Below are 20,174 nucleotides of genomic sequence, written 5' to 3' on the forward strand. Positions count from 1 at the left end.
AAGCTGAGGCCTTGAATATTACAGGAATGTTGTTGGAAAGCTGTGGTGTTTCCTTTGTTGTCATGAATCCCCAAAATCCTCCATCTGCTCTGAGTCGTCATCTCCAAAAAATGGTGAAACAGGACACCAGGAGGCTCCATGTTCGGTTAACCCCTTCGACACCTCGGGACAGGCCAGTTTCCCCAGACTGAGACCAGACTGGAGACCTGAACCTGAGTCCAATCCAGACAAACATTAAAGGAAAACCCTGGTGATTTTCTGTATGTTTGTGTCACTGAGTCCAGATCCCATCCAGAGACTGACAGCACCAATGAATGTGTGTGAATCCAGAACCTGGTTCACCTTATGGGTCTGAGCCGTAGACCTCCATTGTTGTCCAAAAGCTATTAAAAACCCAGCAGGGAGCCACACCGCTGACCTGGCTCACATGGTTCTTCCTCACCAACAATGGGAGGCCTGAAATCATATGAACTGGACTTTATCGTTATTTATCAGTATTTTCCAGGAAAAAACCTCAGTGAGGTGAAAAACTACTTTTACAAGTGTCCTGAGCAAAATAACAACATACAAAAAGGTTAGAGAGAGAAATTAAAGATTTAAAACATTAAAAACCTCATAATGAACCCACTCAGTACATTTACTCAAGTACTACAGTACTGAGTATGGAAAGTACTTCAAATTAGAAGTATATAAGGTAGTTAACGTCAGCTACCCAGCGGTATATAAAGTACTTCAAATTAGAAGTATATAAGGTAGTTAACGTCAGCTACCCAGCGGTATATAAAGTACTTCAAATTAGAAGTATATAAGGTAGTTAACGTCAGCTACCCAGCGGTATATAAAGTACTTCAAATTAGAAGTATATAAGGTAGTTAACGTCAGCTACCCGGCGGTATATAAAGTACTTCAAATTAGAAGTATATAAGGTAGTTAACGTCAGCTACCCGGCGGTATATAAAGTACTTCAAATTAGAGGTATATAAGGTAGTTAACGTCAGCTACCCGGCGGTATGGAAAGTACTTCAAATTAGAAGTATATAAGGTAGTTAACGTCAGCTACCCAGCGGTATATAAAGTACTTCAAATTAGAAGTAAATAAGGTAGTTAACGTCAGCTACCCAGCGGTATATAAAGTACTTCAAATTAGAAGTATATAAGGTAGTTAACGTCAGCTACCCAGCACTATATAAAGTACTTCAAATTAGAAGTATATAAGGTAGTTAACGTCAGCTACCCGGCGGTATATAAAGTACTTCAAATTAGAAGTATATAAGGTAGTTAACGTCAGCTACCCAGCGGTATATAAAGTACTTCAAATTAGAAGTAAATAAGGTAGTTAACGTCAGCTACCCAGCACTATATAAAGTACTTCAAATTAGAAGTAAATAAGGTAGTTAACGTCAGCTACCCAGCGGTATATAAAGTACTTCAAATTAGAAGTAAATAAGGTAGTTAACGTCAGCTACCCAGCACTATATAAAGTACTTCAAATTAGAAGTATATAAGGTAGTTAACGTCAGCTACCCAGCACTATATAAAGTACTTCAAATTAGAAGTAAATAAGGTAGTTAACGTCAGCTACCCAGCGGTATATAAAGTACTTCAAATTAGAAGTATATAAGGTAGTTAACGTCAGCTACCCAGCGGTATATAAAGTACTTCAAATTAGAAGTAAATAAGGTAGTTAACGTCAGCTACCCAGCGGTATATAAAGTACTTCAAATTAGAAGTATATAAGGTAGTTGACGTCAGCTACCCAGCTGTATATAAAGTACTTCAAATTAGAAGTATATAAGGTAGTTAACGTCACCTACCCGGCGGTATATAAAGTACTTCAAATTAGAAGTATATAAGGTAGTTAACGTCAGCTACCCGGCGGTATATAAAGTACTTCAAATTAGAAGTATATAAGGTAGTTGACGTCAGCTACCCAGCTGTATATAAAGTACTTCAAATTAGAAGTATATAAGGTAGTTAACGTCACCTACCCGGCGGTATATAAAGTACTTCAAATTAGAAGTATATAAGGTAGTTAACGTCAGCTACCCGGCGGTATATAAAGTACTTCAAATTAGAAGTATATAAGGTAGTTAACGTCAGCTACCCAGCGGTATATAAAGTACTTCAAATTAGAAGTATATAAGGTAGTTAACGTCAGCTACCCGGCGGTATATAAAGTACTTCAAATTAGAAGTATATAAGGTAGTTAACGTCAGCTACCCAGCGGTATATAAAGTACTTCAAATTAGAAGTATATAAGGTAGTTAACGTCAGCTACCCAGCGGTATATAAAGTACTTCAAATTAGAAGTAAATAAGGTAGTTAACGTCAGCTACCCAACGGTATATAAAGTACTTCAAATTAGAAGTATATAAGGTAGAAATGTGGTATTTCTGCTGTTACTGCAGTAAAGTATCTCAGTACTTATATTCTCATGTTATTTTAATGTTTAATCTTTAGTTCTTGTGGATCTGTTACAGACACATGCAGTACTTAAAGTACCGATGCAGTACAAGTACTAGTACTGTAAAAAGGTCCCGGTAGCGGCTCCGGTGTAAGCTCCGTCCCTCCGGGAGGAGCGGAAGGGCTGAGGAAGGAGGAGGAGGAGGAAGAGGAAGGTCCTGCTTCCTCCGGACGGACTGAAACTACTTTCGTCCACTTTTCTTTGTACCTGCTTTACTTGGAGGTCGCAGAAAACGGACCAGTCCGCGCAGCAAAGCCGCGGGTCTGCGCGGAACCGCGGGGACACGGACGGCGACATGTGGCGGAGATCCGGGGCCGCCTGGATGTAACGCGGAGGTGGGTCCAACCCTCCGAGGTGTCCCCGCTGCTGGTAAACAACTGCGGGCAGGGAGGGCGGACTGCTGCGGGGACCCAGCCCGGAGCTCAGAGGACTTCCAGAAACTTTTACTCAGTTTGAGATGATTTAGTGAAATCTGGAAAAGTTTTTGGGCTTAATCTGTTTCCTGCAGCTGTGTGACCTTTGGACACATAAGGTCAATGTGAAGACCTGGATCCTGGGACTTTTTTTTTGGCATTTTTGCTTTAAAAACGGCTTAAACCAAAGCAGTTGCTGATTCCCTGCTGAACGATGAATCCATTAATTAACCAGTTATCTGAACTCACCTCCCAGTGGTAAAAGTAGTAAAAATACTAATACAACTATGTGAAAAGTACTACAAAGTAAAAGTCCTGCATCCTGCAGTTAGAAGTCAAACTACTATGGACTTCTGTTTATTTGAGGCTGCCATAGATAATTTATACCATTAGTGGAATCATCTGCTGATTATTTTCTCTAAATTAAATCATTTATTTGTTTTTATTAAATAAATATTTTTACAGAAAAATGTCAAACATTTGGTTCCAGGACTGAAGCTCAGCTCTAAGATGACGAATCTGTAGTTATCATGTATTATCAGTTAATCAGCTGATTGTCTTGATCATGATCCCAGATAAAGTCCAATAATCTAAACGTGGGAACTGGACCAGGCTTTTCTGTCGACTCTGGACTCAACTGGTCACAAAACCAAAACAAATAATTGGTTATTAATCATCAGCCTCGTGTTTCCAACCAGGAGTCATAGTTTCGTTTTTTCTTACTGTTGCAGTTTGTAGGATGGAGGGAGAGAAAGAGACGGCAGAGGAGGAGAAGGAGGAGGAGGAGAAACGTCTTCATCATAACATCGTGGCGGCGTCCTCCGCAGACTACCAGGACCTTCCCATCATGCACTGGGAGGACTTGAGTCAGCGGATAGCTGAGCTGGAGAAACAGGAGCAAGAGAGGAGGGAAAGGGCAAAGGTCAGTCAGTCAATCTGGGGTTCAGGGCTTCTGCTAGCTGAGCATGGTTCGCTGTTAGTGGACTACAATTCCCATAAGCCCCAGTGCCCTTCTAAAAGTCAGGGTACAGGTCAAGGATTGGGCCCAGAAAGAGAGTGACACCAACCACAGACTTAAAACCGACACAAACCCCTGAATCTGTTAAAGTGCTTCGTTTTCTTCTTGGTCTGTACTTTGCCCCGTTTGTCAAGAGTCTTTTGTTTTGTTTCGAACGTTGCAATAAATGCACCTTTGCTGTCATGTGACCTGTGTTGGGTGCCAACTCTCCCTGCAGAGGGGGGCGGGGGTGAGGACGGAGGAGGGGGGAGCGTGGAGACACGTGTGGGAGGAAGAGGAGGAAGACGCCAGGAGGTGTCGCGTCGCCGTCACATCACGGTACGAGTCACCCAGAGAGAATGAAGAGGTGGAGCTGTGGGGAGGCCCAGTGCTCGTACGCGTGCACGTTAACTCGTGTTTGTTTCTGTTTACAGAGTCCACAACCACAGAAACCTGCAGCTGTGTTTCATCAACAACAGCGACAGTGAAGACGAGGAGGAAGGAAGCAACAGAAAGGTCACGCTCTGTCGCAGCAGTGTTGTTACTCTCTGTGTTAGTGCTGAGCTCGGTCTGGACCCGGTTTTAATCCTTCTGGTCCCTCTGAGCCCATTTGTCTCTTCAGTTACACAGTTAACCCTAGTGACTATTTCAATAAAGGTGTGTGTTGTGCAGCAGCAGGTTACGTAGCTCACAGAAACATGTTTGTGAGGCGAGTCGGACGCTGGAAAAACAGTGAACAAAAACCATAACAAAGCAAAGCAACACACCTGAACGTGACGTGATGTTTAAAAAGTCTCAGGTCTTAATCCACCTTCCTCCAGGTGCAGGTCGTAACAGACAAACAGTCTGGGTCCAGTAATCTGACCTCACGTCTCCTGCAGGTCAACGTGGGAACCGGCCACAACGGTTGCCACGCCAGCGGGCTGAAACAGGAAGTGGCCATGACTCTGAGGACGCTGAGGGACAAGGTGCTGGCGGAACAGAAGGAGAAGGAGGTAAAGGGAAGGAAGGATGAGCAAAATGAAGAAGGGTAGCAGGCTGTGAGCAGGTGGACCATTCTTTAAAAAACACTGACTTCAGCTCTGTGCTTTGCAGCGTCTGGCCGGCAGCAGCTGTGTCACCAAGCGGAAACATCTGGAGCTCTGGGAGCTGCAGGAGTGTTCGGTGCAACAGCTCAGCAGCTTGAGAGCATCACTGCAGCAGGACGTACATGGTAAATACAGACAAATACTCCAAACACAGTCTGGACTGCAGCTCTGTTTGAAACAGCAACAACATTAGTGACGTTTGCATCTTTTGCTTTTCTGCAGCCCTGAGCTCCGATCTGGTGACCCACCTGTTGGTACGAGACCAGCTGAGGACAAAGCAGGACGCCATGCTGCTGGACGTCCAGGACCTGACCTAACACCAGGTCGGGAACATGGACAGCCCGCACAAACCCGGTCGAGCAGTCGCTGGGCCCCTCAGGGACCAGGTCAGGCTGCTCGTCCACGTTTACTTCAACAAAACATTAGCCAACCTGCTAATTTATCGGAGCTGATCAATCACCAGCAGGAGGAGATATGAGTCAAAGGGAAGTTAAATAATCTGAAAACCCAAAACAGGGTGAGACATTGCTCTGGCAAACTTGAAACAGCAGGATGAGTCTTCAACACCCGTCCAAAGGAAGGTTCGTTCAAGGCTGCACTTTGATATCAAGATGATGAGGAGTCACCATGAACAGACACAAAGTCACGGTCCAATCACCTTCTGGCCTGTGAGGACCGTGGTGAACTAACGAGGTCTGGAGACCATCGAGAAGAAACACAAGCACAACACCGCTCTCACCTTATTCATCAGTTCGTCTAAACAGCCATGTCATTTGTGTTAGTGCTCAGGACCTGTGCTTGGTATTGCACCCACAGAGGCTGGGAAAGGAAACAGACACGTCTATAGACACCAGTGTGTCCAGTCATCACAGCCACTGAAACCAGACGTCAGTCATGTACGGATGATTGGCAGGTGAAACTAAATGGTTGTGAGTAACAGTGGAGGATGGTGGTGTTACATTTTAGACAGTTTAACAACATCTGGATGACGTTACGTGATCAGATTGATTGAAAACCATATGGGAACACGACGACATCTGGATTTACACAGTCCCAGCTTTGGACCACATGACTTAAGCCTGTCTCCTAAAAGTTATGTTCCTATAAAACTTTAGAAACAAATCCCTTGACAATCCAGATGCTATTTCGCATCATTTCACAAAGTCACTAAACGAATCTGTTCTCATCGATCGCAACAAACAAACAAACAACATATTTATATTACTGGAAGACACGTCACAGTGAAAACAATCATCCAATCCTGATTTTAAAAGACAATAATTTAAAGAGTAACTTAAAATCCTCAAGGATCAAATCCAAACAAATCAATATCAGATCAGATTGATCAGTGCCAATATCCAGCCTTTACGAGGCTCGTTCAATCCAGTTTGGTCTGTTTTTTTCCACTGAACTTTAATGTAGGACTGAAATGTTTTGGTGAAGTCTGTATCAGGAGGGGTTCATGGAGGAGGGTTCGGCTTCTTGTTCCGTCGGTATAAAAGCAAAATGAGCGACTCTAAGTTATTTAAGTTTTATTGTTTATTACTTTTGCCTGTGATTATAACAAGGGAACAGTTCACTCACTCAGCATGTGTAGCAACTTAACTGAGTCCTTGATGTTTTTATTGTTGTTTTTCTTAAAAAACATAAGAGGAATTTCACCAAAATGTATTTTAGGATCTTCACGCTGAAAAAAAAAAAAGACTTTCTGGAAATGTTGTTTTAATTTGGGACATAAGCTGATTTAAACCTCTTTAAATTTAATAATAGACTGTAATAATGATTTATAAAAAGGTTAAAGCTGAAGAGTCTTCATTTTACAATTTCAAATATCAGATGATTTTTTTAATATTACTTAGATCTGAAATAAATAGTCAATGAACTAATTAGTCAATAAAAAATAAGCAAACAATATACGACATCACATTTGGCTTTGCAAAGTTATCAGGAACACTTTTTCATCAGTTTTACAAATTAATTTATAAAAACAGGCCGATTCCTTGATAAAATTACTAATATTACCAAAAATATATTTGGTGGCATTCCTCTTTAACAGATGCTAAACAATCAGGTACAGTCAGCGATTCTGTTGCTGTTAATAAGAAATGCAAGGGAATAATCTACTTAATATAACTAAATATGTGTGATGGTTTTTCTGTGTAACTCCATGTTTACGTCATGTTTGTTCACCTAAACGTGAAAAAGCTCCTGAACATTTAAAGGGCAGAAATGTAAAGACCTTGACACACCAGCCGAGGATATTACAGTGACTCAGAAAGTGCCTTTTTATAAACAGAGCAACAGAGAAATGATGTTTTGATTATTTCCACATTCCCTGAACTGTTCTGTAAAGATGTGCATTAAAGGACGTGACGTCGGAGACGTGAGGGACAAGTTGAACGTCCTGAATAATAAGAGTAATATTTCTTCCTGCCAGTAGCTAATAAGTGAGCAGATAGCTTTTTTTGTTTCACTGTGACTTTAAGAGTATTTAGAGAAGTATTTTAAAATGTACATAAAATTATTATAAATGTATTTGGAAATGTAAACATTAATTCTGAAATATATTTTGAGCTAAAAAGATGACACATATTGGTGGTTATATTTTTGTGTCCTTTCATTTTGTGAAAAAGACTAATTATTTCTTTTTGTCAATCAATCAATCAATCGCCTAGTCGATAGGGATTTACTTTAGTAAAACAAAGTAATACAAATGACAACCCAAATACTGCTGCTAATGTAAATGAATAAGAAATGAATCATTTACTGCTAATAATTTAAACCCACACCTCCATTTTCCTTCACACACGTCCGTGCACATTCAATCACTTCTGATAAATAACCAGGAGAATTAGAAAATTAGGTTAAATTGAAGAATCAACCAGGGGAACAGCCTCTATTTCTAGTGTTCGTTGACCTAATTAACATAGAGTGAACCTGGTGGTTACCGGCTTGGCTTGACTGAACCAGGACCATAATCTGGACTGATACTTAAACTGAGGAGGGACCATTTTCCTTGATCTGTGAGAAATGTCAGATCTGAGGTTGTAAACTCAGCGTGTTTGTTCATACCTGAGCTACCTGTGCACTGTTTGAACTGTGTTTGATTACACTCAACACAAACACGTTCAAATGCACGTGTGTGTGTGTGTTGACTGTGAGACTGCAAACACAGAATTTACCAGATGAATCAGAGCTGATGATGATGATGATGGAGGGACCAGGAGGTGGAGCAGAGGAGGAGGAGCTGAAGCTGCATTCACTTTCTACCTGAAGCTGGAGGTAACGAGACGCTTGAAACTTCAGGGGCTTTTCTGGAAGAAACGGTGAGTGATTGAACATCTCACCTGCTTTCACTCATTTATTCAGCCTCAGTTAGAGCATGAAGACATAGATCATACAGCAGATATTGATTAAAGGCCTGGACATGTCAGAATATTGGCTATGCAAAAATGTGAATGATCAAGTTAAACACTGTACTTACAAAAAAGACGTTTCCACAAGTGGTTTTTGTGATTCGTTGTCTTGACCATCAGTGTGACCAGAGTTTGATGTTACATTTCCTGAGCGTTCAGGGACATAAACCTACAGTTATTTGGTTGATTGTTAGCAACACGTCTGTAGAACATGTGGATCTGTAAAGGGGCATGATTCATTTGGTTTAGTGTCTTTTCAGCAGGACAGGTCAACACAGCCGCAGCAGATTAGCATGAAGCTAACGTGCATCTATACAGGCAGAACACACAAACAGCAATAGAACAAAATAAATCACGATAACTAAATCAACAAAGGTTAAACACAAGTGAACTTTGACGTTAGGTGAAAACAACGTTATTATATTGACTGTAATGTGCTACCACCTCAGAGAAAAGCATTTAGGATATAAGACATTTAATTTTCATTAGTTAAAACCCCAGTTGCTATAAAGAGCCAGTGTGTTTGGTGCTGCACTGCCAGCACCTCCTCCTCCTCTGCAGTCCCTATATTGGGTTTCATTCCTGCAGTTCTGGCTGAATGAACACTGATCAATTATTTACAGAGAAGCTGAAGGTCAGGGGAGAAGCCCCAAGAGACCCTTAGCCCCCGAAACAGACTTCAGAGCCACAACTCCACCGGAGGAACCGGACAAGACGACACCAGGAGGACGAGGACAGCTGCAGGTGGGACTCCTCCAGAATTTGATTCAGATTTTGTCTTTGCACTTTAAATGCTCAAATTGTTCTGACTGGACATATTTCCAGGTTTCATACAAGTGGGTCCACCAATAAGGATCAAATCCAGCTGTGATGCTTTAGGTTTGAGAGACGTTCGAATGATGAATCACAGTTTATTATCCCAGTAAACTGAATATCTTTGGGTTTTAAAACAAGATAGTCCAACGTGTCCACTTGCAACTGTGGGAGATTATAATTTTCTGATCAACGAATGATTAGCCAAGAAATCATAAAGGATGAATTTTATTTAGTCAGGAGACCACAGGCAAACCTGTCGGAAAAATATTGATCACAGAATAATTTTTTTGTTTAATCAAATCAAATGATTATAAAAATATCCCACTGAATAAAAAGCCCTACGCTTCAGTTTGTTTCAGTAAGATAAGGATTTTATTAAGGATGGTCACCACAGACCATGAATGGACCATCTCCAGACTAATAGGTGTTTCTGTTTAGCCATTGTTTTAGCCAATGTGCCATTAATGTACTTTCTGTGACTTGCTGATCCACGTCTATATTTCTTCACAGTTTATTTTGTTGGTCATAAATATGAAGGAAAGGTGTTTGGTTTCTTGTCTACAGTGACCTGAGTATGTGCGACTCGCTTCCACACCTTGTATGGGCCACAGTTTTGTTCGTGCCCAATGTACCGTGATACAAACTGTTGTTGTGACATTATTTGACACTCGTTCCAAAACACAAACCTGAATTTAAACCCTGACCCAAACGCTTCAACAGCTGGAACAGACTGCCTACCTGCCACACAGCAAGGCTACATGAATGGAAAGAGGTTTCCGGAAAGCTTTGTTAATGATTGAGGGACTAATTGAGCGGGACACAGTCTTCATCAGCAAAACAACAGCAGTACATTCTGACCAAGCTTTTCCAAACTAATGACTGTGTGTTTTGTTCCCCTCCTGTCACAGAAACTCCTTCTTGCAGTGATATGGATCAGCTGACAACAGACGGACACAGAACTTAGAAACACAGAAGAGACGAAGGATAAATGAGGGAAACCTCTGTGACTTCAGGACGGAGCGGAGATGATGCCAGCAGACCCTGAACTGATCCAGTTCTCCCAGAAATAGCCTTGAGAGGTTCGTCATGGGATTGAGCCAAGCCCCCACAGTCACTCGAGACATCAGTTTGGTGGCAACTAGTCATCCCAACACCTCTGGACCCTCGCCCACCTCGTCTCTCACTCAGTCGTCCTGTAGCATTGACGAATCCTACAAGTACGTCTTCCTGCCCGTCTGCTACTCGCTGACCTTCGTCTTCAGCCTCATCCTGAACTCGGTGGTGCTGCTGCGCTCCTGTTGCCACCATGGCGGCGGCGGCCGACGCTGGAACACCTCGCTGATTTACATGGTGAACCTGGCCACCACCGACCTGATGTATGGCCTGTCGCTGCCCTTCCTGGTGGCGAGCTACGTGATGAGGGACAGCTGGATGTTCGGGGACTTCATGTGCCGCCTTGTCCGCTTCCTCTTCTACTTCAACCTCTACTGCTCCATCTTCTTTCTCACCTGTATCTCCGTGCACAGGTAGGACACTCTGGAAACACAGCATCCCAATGGGAGACAACGTTCCCACCAGCACTCTAAGATGAATTCTGTTCCTTATTTTCAGGTTCATTAATAATTGCACTGATGAATAAGTTCTACTTAAATTTGAAGATATGATCATGTTTTAGGACCAGTTACTGTAGAAAACCACTTACTTCCAAAGCCTTTGGCTCCAGCAACAACTTGCTCACACACTGATTGACAGGCCACTCCAACATGTGGACTAGAGAAGCCAGGAATGTGGATGACCTGCTCCACCACCTGAGCCATTGCACTTTGTTTGTTAATGCACCAACATCAGGACCAGAAACAAACGTGAAAACCCTTTTTTTTTTTAAGTCACGGTAGCTGTTCTTTCTGTTTTACTAGATACACTAAAGGATGAAGAAAATACAGACTTTCTATTGTGGAGATTCATCCATGTATGAAAACACTGAGCTAGAAATCATTGCAAAATGTGTAATACCAGAGGACCTGTCATATTATGTCCAGAAGTGTTTTGAAACTTCGCAATTTGAACTTACTGCTGCCTGTCCTCCACAGGTACCTGGGGATCTGCCATCCGATGAGGACCATCACTCTGGAGAGCAAGCGGCTGGTGAAGGGGACATGCGCGTTGGTGTGGGTGGTGGTCTTTGTCCTTACCTGCCCCATCTTCAGGTTCGCCCAGACAGGATATGTCAGGCGTGGAGGTGGCAGGATTGTTGGGCCTGGAGGACCAAGGAACATCTGGAACATATCTGGGGAACAGGACATGGAGGGTTATATGAACTGCTGGGATGATGCCATTGATAAGGAGTTTGCTGACTACGTCCCTTATGGCATCGTCCTTCACCTGTTGGGATTCTTTGTGCCCTTCGTCATCATCGCCTGGTGCTACTCTCAGGTGGTCCATACAATATTTCAGACCCTGCGCTCCCCTCCCAGTTCAATAGAAGGCGGTGAGGATGGTCCAGTGGGGAATGGGACGATAGATGGAGTTAGAGAACCTCGGGAAAGAACCTCGGTCTCCATCTCTGGCTCACAGTACTCTCACTACATTCGTCGCAGGCGGAAATCCATCAAAACCATCGTAACCATCACGTTGCTGTTTGCACTCTGCTTCCTGCCCTTTCACGTGACTCGGACACTGTTCCTGCTCCTGCGGCGGGGGCAGCTTGGCGGCTGCAACGCCATGAAGGCCGTCTCCATCTGCTACAAGGTCACCCGGCCACTGGCCTCCTGCAACGCCTGGCTCAACGCCCTCCTCTACTTCCTGACAGGGGATAAGGGCCCCCCCTGTTGCTGGTCAACAGAACACACCGTCCGCCGGGACCGCCGGAGCGGCTCCCTTTGGTGGCCTCTCAAAATCCTGAAAAAGGAGGGTGTGGGAGAGGATGACCATGAGGCAGCAGAAAAGACTGAACGGGAGGTGCACATAGAAAATGAGTCCAAGTCGTCAAGAGTCATCTTCTAGGTTTTCTCTACAAAAAGCACTGAGAGCTGGTTGGTAGTGCCAGGTATTTGTTTTCAGTAATATTTTCAGTTTGGGGTTTTGTTACTCAGCAAGTTTCCCTCCAAATTTTTAACATATTCCCAGTAAACTGGAAAAAGAAAATGCTAATTAATGCTTGTTTCCCTCCACTGCTGTTAGTGCAGTTAATCAGAGTTAATTCTCCAGTTGGTGCCGTTAAAACACCAAGATCTGATATTTGGATCATTTGAGTGAAAACACGATGGACATCTAGGTCAGTTTGCTTCGTCTTTTCCCACTGTCCCATTTGGTTTATATTAATAAACCACCTGCTCCATCTCAGCCAAGCATAAAAATGTTTTTACGACATTTCATAATGTTGGAAAACAAGTACATGTAATGAACCATGGCAGAAGCAGAAGTACCAGAACCTTCCCTAAAGTAAAAGTATTTGCAAATCTCAGATTTCATGTACATCAGGAACAAGTAAGAAAACATTTTTGACAGTTTTAGGTTCCTGGTTTTACAGACAGACTTTGCACGGTGAAATAAAACCACTGTCCTTTTAATTTAGTCATTCATACATTTGAATTACTCCACGTCCTCTGAATACTGACAGTGCAAATGGAGGAATGCATTTCCTGAAATTTACAGTGTTTGTCCGTGTAAACAGTCACAGTATGGACTCAGGATGGTTTAACAACATTTTGACATATGTGGATATACTGTAAGTGTGTTCTTAAAAATTTCAATAGATCTCAACAAGGAAAAGGGACTAACAAAGTCTATGGAGAATATTCTCCCAAAATAAAATGTACAAAGGACATGTAGGAGCAGCCCACAGCTGGAAAAATATGATCATTAATATGTAAAGAAAAACATCTTTGCTTTTTCTTTAATTAGCAAAGTCCCATTTTGAGCCTGAATTTGCACATGTTGTATCTATTTGCTTCACATGTTACAAACTGCTGCACATAATAAGGATCTGGGACAAACAAAATGACTCTGAGGTGTCAAAAACCCCAAAATGTTGAACAATATAAAACAAAAAGCAGAAAATCCTCACATGTTGATATGACTCAAACAATTAACCCACTATGTATAAACTGTTCTCGATCCATATACAGATGAATTGATTAAATCTAGTTTTATTTGACCTTCTTTAGGGAAGCTGTGTTGCAGAAAACAGAAGGGGTGCAAAACATGTATTTAAGAGGGCACAAATTATTTTGAGAATCATTTTGAAAATTTGCACCAGTAGCTAAAGAAAAGGTGAATTCAGGGCAGTTACACCCATTTGACTCATTTCAGTCAGCGCTGGCCAGAAACTCGAGAGGTGACCTTTGACCCTGTGACATTAGATCTGACTGTTCTGTCGCGCATTAACGTGTTGCTGACTGTTGTTTTTATGACAAACCTTCAGTGAATCCTCCTGGAACGTGTAATTAGCGTGTGATCCTCCTGTGAATGTCGTGTGTCAACGTCTGCACGTCCCCGTTTCAGCTGCTGTTTCTGAGCCTCGGTCATTCTGTCAAAACCTCATTCTTTTTCCTGATGTTTGTGGCGCAATACCTGGATTAAAGTCTGTTGTTGACATCAGCTCTCTGTCCGCAGCCTCGTTCATGGTTAACATGTGGGTCCGTTCGGTTCCAGTAAAAGTCTCAGAAATGATTAAACGTCCTCTGGGCCTCTGACGTTGCAGACTGGACTGTTGAACTAAAGCACCGAAAAAAATGACAGTTTATCTCACACCTTGAACGTACAAACCTTTCTGGACACCTTCCATAATTTCACACTAAATTTTAGTTACTGGTTTTCAACTTTTCCTGACCTTAGTATCTTATTTTATTTAACACACGTTTACATCTTTTCTGCACCAGCCTTTAAAAAAATGTGCTAAGTTATTCACAAAACACTTTTTTACGTTTTTTTAGGGCTGAATTTTCAATAAACTACAATTACCGGTTTCATTAAAGATTAATGCATTATTTACTGATGCTTTATAGATAGTTTTAAGCCAGTTTGTAGAAAATCCTCCTGCAGCACAGTACTTTAATCCATCAGGGAGAACTCTCCAATGAGCTGTTCTTCTGAGAAAACAGCTGCAGAACATCTGATCCAAAATTCATCCATAAAGTGCTCATTAAAATTATGAATTATTTTTCAGTTGCAAATCTGACATGTTCTCAGGGTGAATGTGCTGAAGTTTAGCGGGTGTGTTTACCATGTTAAACTGAAGAATATCTATGAAAATGCATGTTCAGACCCAAAGGTTGTTGTAATCTACTGTTATTCTTGATAAATACAAGACACAAAAGGTAAATAGTAAAGATAATTGCTGGTAACACAGAAAATAATTTGTGATCATTGCAGCTACAATAGTAAAGTACAAGACAGAACAAACATCCTGATGGTTTATTCTTACAGTTTTAGTACAGGAGGAAGTAAAACTGTGAAGTGTGTCCTGAGGGGGGCGCTAGAGGAAACATCATGGGCTCAGTAAAACAGGATGAGGACACTTTATCTGATTAAATTTGGATCACTAAAATCCAAGCTGCAAATCAGATGGGATTATTTTTTTATTTTTGATTAATCTGGTGATAAGTTTCTCAGTTAATCAATTTGTCTATAAAATCAGCAACAAGATTGTGAGAAACAGCTGTTGTTTCAAATGATCACTTCCTGTGATTGACTGCAGGTGATGTTCAATGGAGAATAGAGGTGAGAATAATTTTGTTAGTGCTGCTACTGGCGGGACGTTATCAGCACTAAATAAAAGAGGCTTAACAGGAGATTTGTTACGTTTTCAGCTTCTAAAATGAGCATCGAGGTGAATCCACAGGTGCATGATGAGTTAGTCAAAGGGTGTTAACACAGCGAGGATGGCACCACATGGGGCCAAACAACACATGGGGGCCAAAACAAAAAAACTGGATCTGGTTCCATTTTTTCTGCAATGTGATGTCATCAGCAAGATTAATGTGTAAGTAAAAGCAACACAACCAAAGACGAAACTGCTGCTGCTGTGAGAACTTTCCACTGTTCTTCAGTTCTGCCTGTTTCAAACCACCGTGCTGAGTTTTGGCCTCTATGAGCCTTGAATACATAAATCTGTTTACCATTAAATGTTAAGCATGTTAAGCTGTGTATACGTTGGTATAAATAAGGTTTATGTTGTTTGCATGATTTTGTGCACCTGCTGTTTAACCTTTCATCAATCTTCCTCCAACGATCAGTCGATTAGCTCCCACTGGGTGTCGCTGATCAGCCTGTAGTTGAGCCTACGGTAGTTTTCAGGGTGAACTTGTCGCTGTCGCCACACCTCCTCATACAAGCTTCGTACAACCGGAGGCAGCGGCGGGAAGCCGGCGGCGTGAGCCAGCATCTGACAGTACTCCCACTGATCCTGGTCCAAAACCAGCAGGTGGCGCTCCTCAACGCCCCGCTCCACTTTTTCCTGCAGCTCTTGTCGTACCTCATTGTCCATCTGAGCCTGAGATGGTAATGAGACAGAGCCGTCCAACACGGCCAGAGCATACTGGACCTGCAGAGAAATAACAGGATCAGTGTGTGACAGCAGACGTCCCTAATTCCCCTTGGAACGTCTTCAGCCCTGTTTTTAGGACCTTGATAATCTGTCCAATCAAACATTCTGCATCTCCACTACTATAAGCCTCTTTAAGATGTGGTGTTCCACAAGGCCCAATTCTTGGTCCCATCCTGTTGTGTCTTTGCTGCCCCTCTGAAACAAAATCACTTTGATGTATCCGATCATTGTACGCTGATGACACACTTCTCTCTAAAGATTTGTTACATTTGTTTACCTATGTTTTATAATTTGTGTTTTATTTGCGTCTGTGCTTTTATTTCTGCACTGTGCTACCTGTTTTGAAAGGGGTCCATAAATAGTTTGCTGGCTGTTTCTGGAACATATTTTCCAGCCATTCCTGACACCTGGATGTTCCCCCCTCACCTGTTGACATGGCAGCTCACCTGGCAGTTGAAGTTGGGGAAGGGACATATGATCTTGCAGATGCCGATAAAGAAGAATGAGGGGAAGGCAGGGGGCAACATGAAGCGATACAGAGGAGACACAAAGTGGTCCTGGATTTCCAGACCCAGCTGAGCTGCATCCAGGAATGGATACCTGAAGTTGTACCCGGTGCAAAAAATCAGGACGTCAGCACTGCCAACAGAGCCGTCCTGCAATAGGAAAGTTTTGTTTTGTGTTGAACTTTATTTGAATTAACAGAAATGAGCCATTTAATTTCTGTCCTTGCTGACACCTTGATAATTTGATGGTTACGATAATGTTTGACAGGATGGTTTCAGTTCAAATATTTAAAAGACAGAAAACTAACAATTATTTCCTTTATTGCTCCAGCCAAACGTTTCTTTAAGAAGCAGTTTGTTCACTGTAAAATATCTCCGATGAGCATAAAAATGTCCAACGCCATGGGCTCAGACTTTAGTCACCTGGAAGCTAATGCTGCCATCATCCTCGACCGCCACCACTGGACTGGACTGTCGAATCCCAGAAGGAAGAGGACCGGTGAGAGGCGGGCGATGGTGACTCAGAATCACCTGGAGAGAGACGTGGACTCAGAAAAATACTTTTCAAACATGGAACATGGAACATTGCTGCTTCAAAAATCTGTAAGACCAGAATCCTCCAAGAAACAGTCAAATGTCTGTTCTGTTTGTACTGCTCTGCCAACTTCTCAATGCTCACAAAAAGTTTGGAGGTGATTTTTGAAAACAGACGTGTTTGTATGAAAGCATGAAATGCATCTGTAATATAATTTTAATGTTGGTCTGTACCAGGCAGAGCTGCAGTCTCCTGTTTGTTACCTGGGCACCAACTTTGGCCAGTTCGATGGAAATGTCCACCCCTGAAGCTTTGGCTCCCAGAACCACCACAGACTGACCTGAGAACGGCTCTGCGTACCTGTACGAGTGGCTGTGGAGCACTTTTCCTGCAAACACAGAGAGGAAACAGGTCGGTTTCATCTTCAGGACAGACACAGGGCCTGGTTAGCCTAGCTTAGCACAAACACAGGAAGCAGGGGGAAGCTGTTAGCCTTGGCCTGTTAAAGGTTGGTGTTCTAACTAGTGTTCCCGACTCAATAAAGATTTTTAAAGCACCTTTACTCACTGCTCTGGCCTAAGAGCTGTTTTTCTTGTCTTTACTGTGTTTTTGGCATTAAAAGCACCTTAAGACTTAAAGGATAATGTGTAAGTGTAACACAGCACCAGGCTTCTTCTGTGTTAAAACTGATCTCTGTATAAAAACATGAAGACGACTGTACCTTTAAAGTTCTCTATTCCTGGTATGTCAGGGATGTAAGGGTCGGAGTAGTGCCTTAAATACGAACAAAACACAAACATAGAAACATCTGAACAAGCACATGAAGCGTTTTGGCGACCCCGAGTGGCAGCTGTTGGAAATGACAAAGGGAACAACAGGTTCAAGTGAAAAGTGCTGAGAACTAAAACTAATGCAGGACGAACAAGAGCTAATTAACTGTCACATGTGTCATCTCACCCTGAGCAGACGAAGACCGAGTCGAACCTCTCTGTTTTCTGACAACCTGACAAATCAGACGACATCACTTCCCATGTTGTTCGCTCCGCCTCGTCCTCTGTTGTTATGACAACGGGCTTCACTTTTTCCACCATGGTCCTGAACTGACGTACATGAAGAAAACAGCATTACTATTTTCACTAACAATAAATTGTTTAGCCTACAAAATGTGAGGAAATTATGTGGAAAGATTAAAACCCAAACATATAAAGTCAAAATAGATTATGATTCGATTATTGGCTCAATTCCACCTTTTAATGACCTGTTGACAGATGCACTTTTATCCAACACACTTCACAATTTGCATTTTATCCACACACATCCATTCAATAAATTGCTAAATTGTTTTTTTGTACTGATCTAAACACATCGACTCACCCGGATGTGAGGTCGGATGTTGTGGCTCTGGCAGTAGCTCTCCAGGTAGCTCTGAACCTCCTGGTGGGACAGGAAGCTGTTCAGCCGGGGGTCAAAGGGGAAATCAGGGAACATCATCACCTCCTTGGGCAAGTTGGTCCTGCAAGGGGGGGGGTCAAGAATCACAATGAAGAGCATGTTCAGATTCTTAACCTCTCCTACCGTCAGATGTTCATCTACACTACGAAGAAACATCCGTTTTAACACATTCAAATATTCAAAGTGCTGGTTGGAAAAAGTATGTGAACCTTCCAGCTAATGACATCGACAAAGCTAACTGGAGTCCAGAGGCACAACCTTGGAGTCCAGTCAACGTGTTTGAGCTGCCCAGACATTTTGTAATTTGGTTCTGCTGAGCCTGAAAGTTTGACAGAGTTCAGACTCATCAGGCCCCGTCAGACAAACTGTTTGTAAATGGAGGTGATTCAGTTCTGCTGCTCTCTGTAGAAGTGTGTGTTCAGTTCAGATGAATCCAAATATACAGCTCAACCATCAGTCTCACACACACACACACACACATAAATATTCTTGATCTGTGATCAATGAAATGTGTAGTATGTTGTAAAACCTGGGGCTTTTTGGGCCCCTAGGGGCCCCATGCAGGAACTCAACCAGCTGTGTGCTCAGTAACACACCTGAGGGCTCTGTACATGCTGGTGAGAACTGGCCAGCCGTTGTCATATGTCCCCACACGCTCATCGTAACACCAGGTGCCGCCAATGTTGTCGGTGAGCTCGAACACCACTGGGGGGGCAAAGCTGTCGGGACGGGACAGGATGTGTCTGGCTGCGCAGAGACCCGCCGCCCCGCCCCCGACCACGGCCACCCGCTGCAGCATCGTCCTTATCCAGAGAGACACTGAACCACTCAGGTGTGCACAACAACTGTGGACAAACAACAAATTTGTTTATCTGTCCCACCCCTGTCAATCAAAACAGCCAATCAGAGGACTACAGGAACAGTTCTGACCCCCCCCCAAAAAACAACATTTTTAAAAAATTCCTTTTAATTAAATCTTGTTTCACAAAACCTCACTTGGGTTGGGTTCAGGTTCAGGTTGTGATGTGGGCTAGGGTCAGGGTACCATTGTCTCAGGGTCTGGCTCAGCATCTGAAGAGACACCTGGTTGGGTCAGGTTCAATTTCTGGTTCAGATTTAGGTACATAATATTTACATATTATGATTTAATCTCAGAATATATATATAAAGTTGTTTGTTTATCACAGGGAGTAAATAACACAAACACTAATCAGGTTCAGGTGGTTGTTGACAAAAACCAGGACTGTTAACTTGACTAATGTCAGTGTGTCTGGACAGTTACTGTTCGTTAACTTATTACTTAGAACTTTTACCTGAGCCTGCCAGAGTCAGTCACGATCCGGTCTGGACTTCGACACCGCGAAGGAAAAAGCTTTGAATTGTTCAAAGTTAAATTACAAACTTTTCTGACTGAACTACAAACGTATTTGATCTAACAGCTAATGTCGCGTCAAATGCTCAGGTTCGTTTCCAATATTAATCAGCGCAAACTAATCAACAAGTGTCACCGTAGTCGCTCCATCATTTCCGACACGAGTACAATCGGTTCCACTCGGAAGTACCGCAACTTCCGACAAGAATCCTTCACAATAAAAGCTCTTCGAGCTTTACATTAGCAAAATAAACTTTAAACGAACTGCGCCAAAACTGCACAACTGAATAAGTTGCGGTTGCACTGGGTACAATCAGCACTTTACACAAATACTGTACTGAATGTAATCTTGAAGTACTTTACATGAGTATTTCAATCTTATGTTACTTCATATTTCTACTCAATTACTTACCAGGGAAAAACACTGTACTTCTTATTGCACTAAGATCAGTAACTAGTTACTTTTTTTTTACATCATTCAAATACAGTTTATATGACATATTATGGGATTTAACTACGCACAATCTGAATTTCCCCCATGAGGGATGAATAAAGCATCCATCTATCT

The 20,174-nt window shown here is 42.4% G+C and overlaps 3 protein-coding genes across 11 annotated transcripts; 2 read left to right on the forward strand and 1 right to left on the reverse strand.

The window, feature by feature from the left end:
* Positions 1-3,055: 3,055 nt before the first annotated feature.
* LOC113143248 (flavin-containing monooxygenase FMO GS-OX4) lies at positions 3,056-19,954 on the reverse strand. Of its 9 annotated transcripts, none has more exons than XR_004463211.1 (17): positions 19,548-19,953; positions 19,231-19,305; positions 18,831-19,079; positions 18,157-18,295; positions 17,740-17,882; positions 17,504-17,556; positions 17,046-17,170; positions 16,671-16,778; positions 16,188-16,397; positions 15,391-15,738; positions 13,612-13,910; positions 11,577-12,092; positions 11,266-11,481; positions 8,447-8,525; positions 8,145-8,276; positions 4,642-4,845; positions 3,056-3,760 (listed from the first exon to the last, which is right to left on the reverse strand). XR_004463211.1 is itself a non-coding variant. In XM_026328765.1 (10 exons), the coding sequence occupies exons 3-10, from the start codon at positions 19,031-19,033 to the stop codon at positions 15,427-15,429; spliced, it is 1,293 nt and encodes a 430-aa protein (XP_026184550.1). In that variant the 5' UTR covers positions 19,034-19,079; positions 19,231-19,305; positions 19,548-19,950; the 3' UTR covers positions 14,596-15,426. The 9 variants fall into 9 exon arrangements, 1 of the variants encoding a protein (XP_026184550.1); XR_004463210.1 differs by having other exon boundaries at positions 8,447-8,597; XR_004463209.1 differs by having other exon boundaries at positions 8,447-10,730; positions 10,897-11,481.
* Positions 3,725-7,521, forward strand: LOC113142602 (schwannomin-interacting protein 1). Its single transcript, XM_026327641.2, has 6 exons — positions 3,725-3,799; positions 4,113-4,213; positions 4,309-4,390; positions 4,756-4,869; positions 4,970-5,087; positions 5,185-7,521. Exons 1-6 carry the CDS (start codon positions 3,725-3,727, stop codon positions 5,277-5,279), a joined length of 585 nt encoding a protein of 194 aa, XP_026183426.1. The 3' UTR covers positions 5,280-7,521.
* Positions 10,258-13,793, forward strand: LOC113143246 (P2Y purinoceptor 3). The gene is made up of 2 exons (XM_033325548.1): positions 10,258-10,720; positions 11,285-13,793. Exons 1-2 carry the CDS (start codon positions 10,281-10,283, stop codon positions 12,195-12,197), a joined length of 1,353 nt encoding a protein of 450 aa, XP_033181439.1. The 5' UTR covers positions 10,258-10,280; the 3' UTR covers positions 12,198-13,793.
* Positions 19,955-20,174: the final 220 nt, after the last annotated feature.

This window comes from Mastacembelus armatus, chromosome 14 (assembly GCF_900324485.2).
Source record: "Mastacembelus armatus chromosome 14, fMasArm1.2, whole genome shotgun sequence".
NCBI lineage: Eukaryota > Metazoa > Chordata > Actinopteri > Synbranchiformes > Mastacembelidae > Mastacembelus > Mastacembelus armatus.

Coding starts and splice junctions, on each gene's coding strand:
- LOC113142602 (XM_026327641.2), top strand. CDS start 3,725: ATGCACTGGGAGGACTTGAGTCAGCGGATAGCTGAGCTGGAGAAACAG. Junction 3,800..4,112: donor AGAGGAGGGAAAGGGCAAAG/GTCAGTCAGTCA, acceptor CTCTCCCTGCAG/AGGGGGGCGGGGGTGAGGAC. Junction 4,214..4,308: donor CGCGTCGCCGTCACATCACG/GTACGAGTCACC, acceptor TTCTGTTTACAG/AGTCCACAACCACAGAAACC.
- LOC113143246 (XM_033325548.1), top strand. CDS start 10,281: ATGGGATTGAGCCAAGCCCCCACAGTCACTCGAGACATCAGTTTGGTG. Junction 10,721..11,284: donor ACCTGTATCTCCGTGCACAG/GTAGGACACTCT, acceptor TGTCCTCCACAG/GTACCTGGGGATCTGCCATC.
- LOC113143248 (XM_026328765.1), bottom strand. CDS start 19,033: ATGCTGCAGCGGGTGGCCGTGGTCGGGGGCGGGGCGGCGGGTCTCTGC. Junction 17,557..17,739: donor TCGGTCTTCGTCTGCTCAGG/GTGAGATGACAC, acceptor TTCGTATTTAAG/GCACTACTCCGACCCTTACA. Junction 15,739..16,187: donor TCCCCAACTTCAACTGCCAG/GTGAGCTGCCAT, acceptor ATTTCTCTGCAG/GTCCAGTATGCTCTGGCCGT.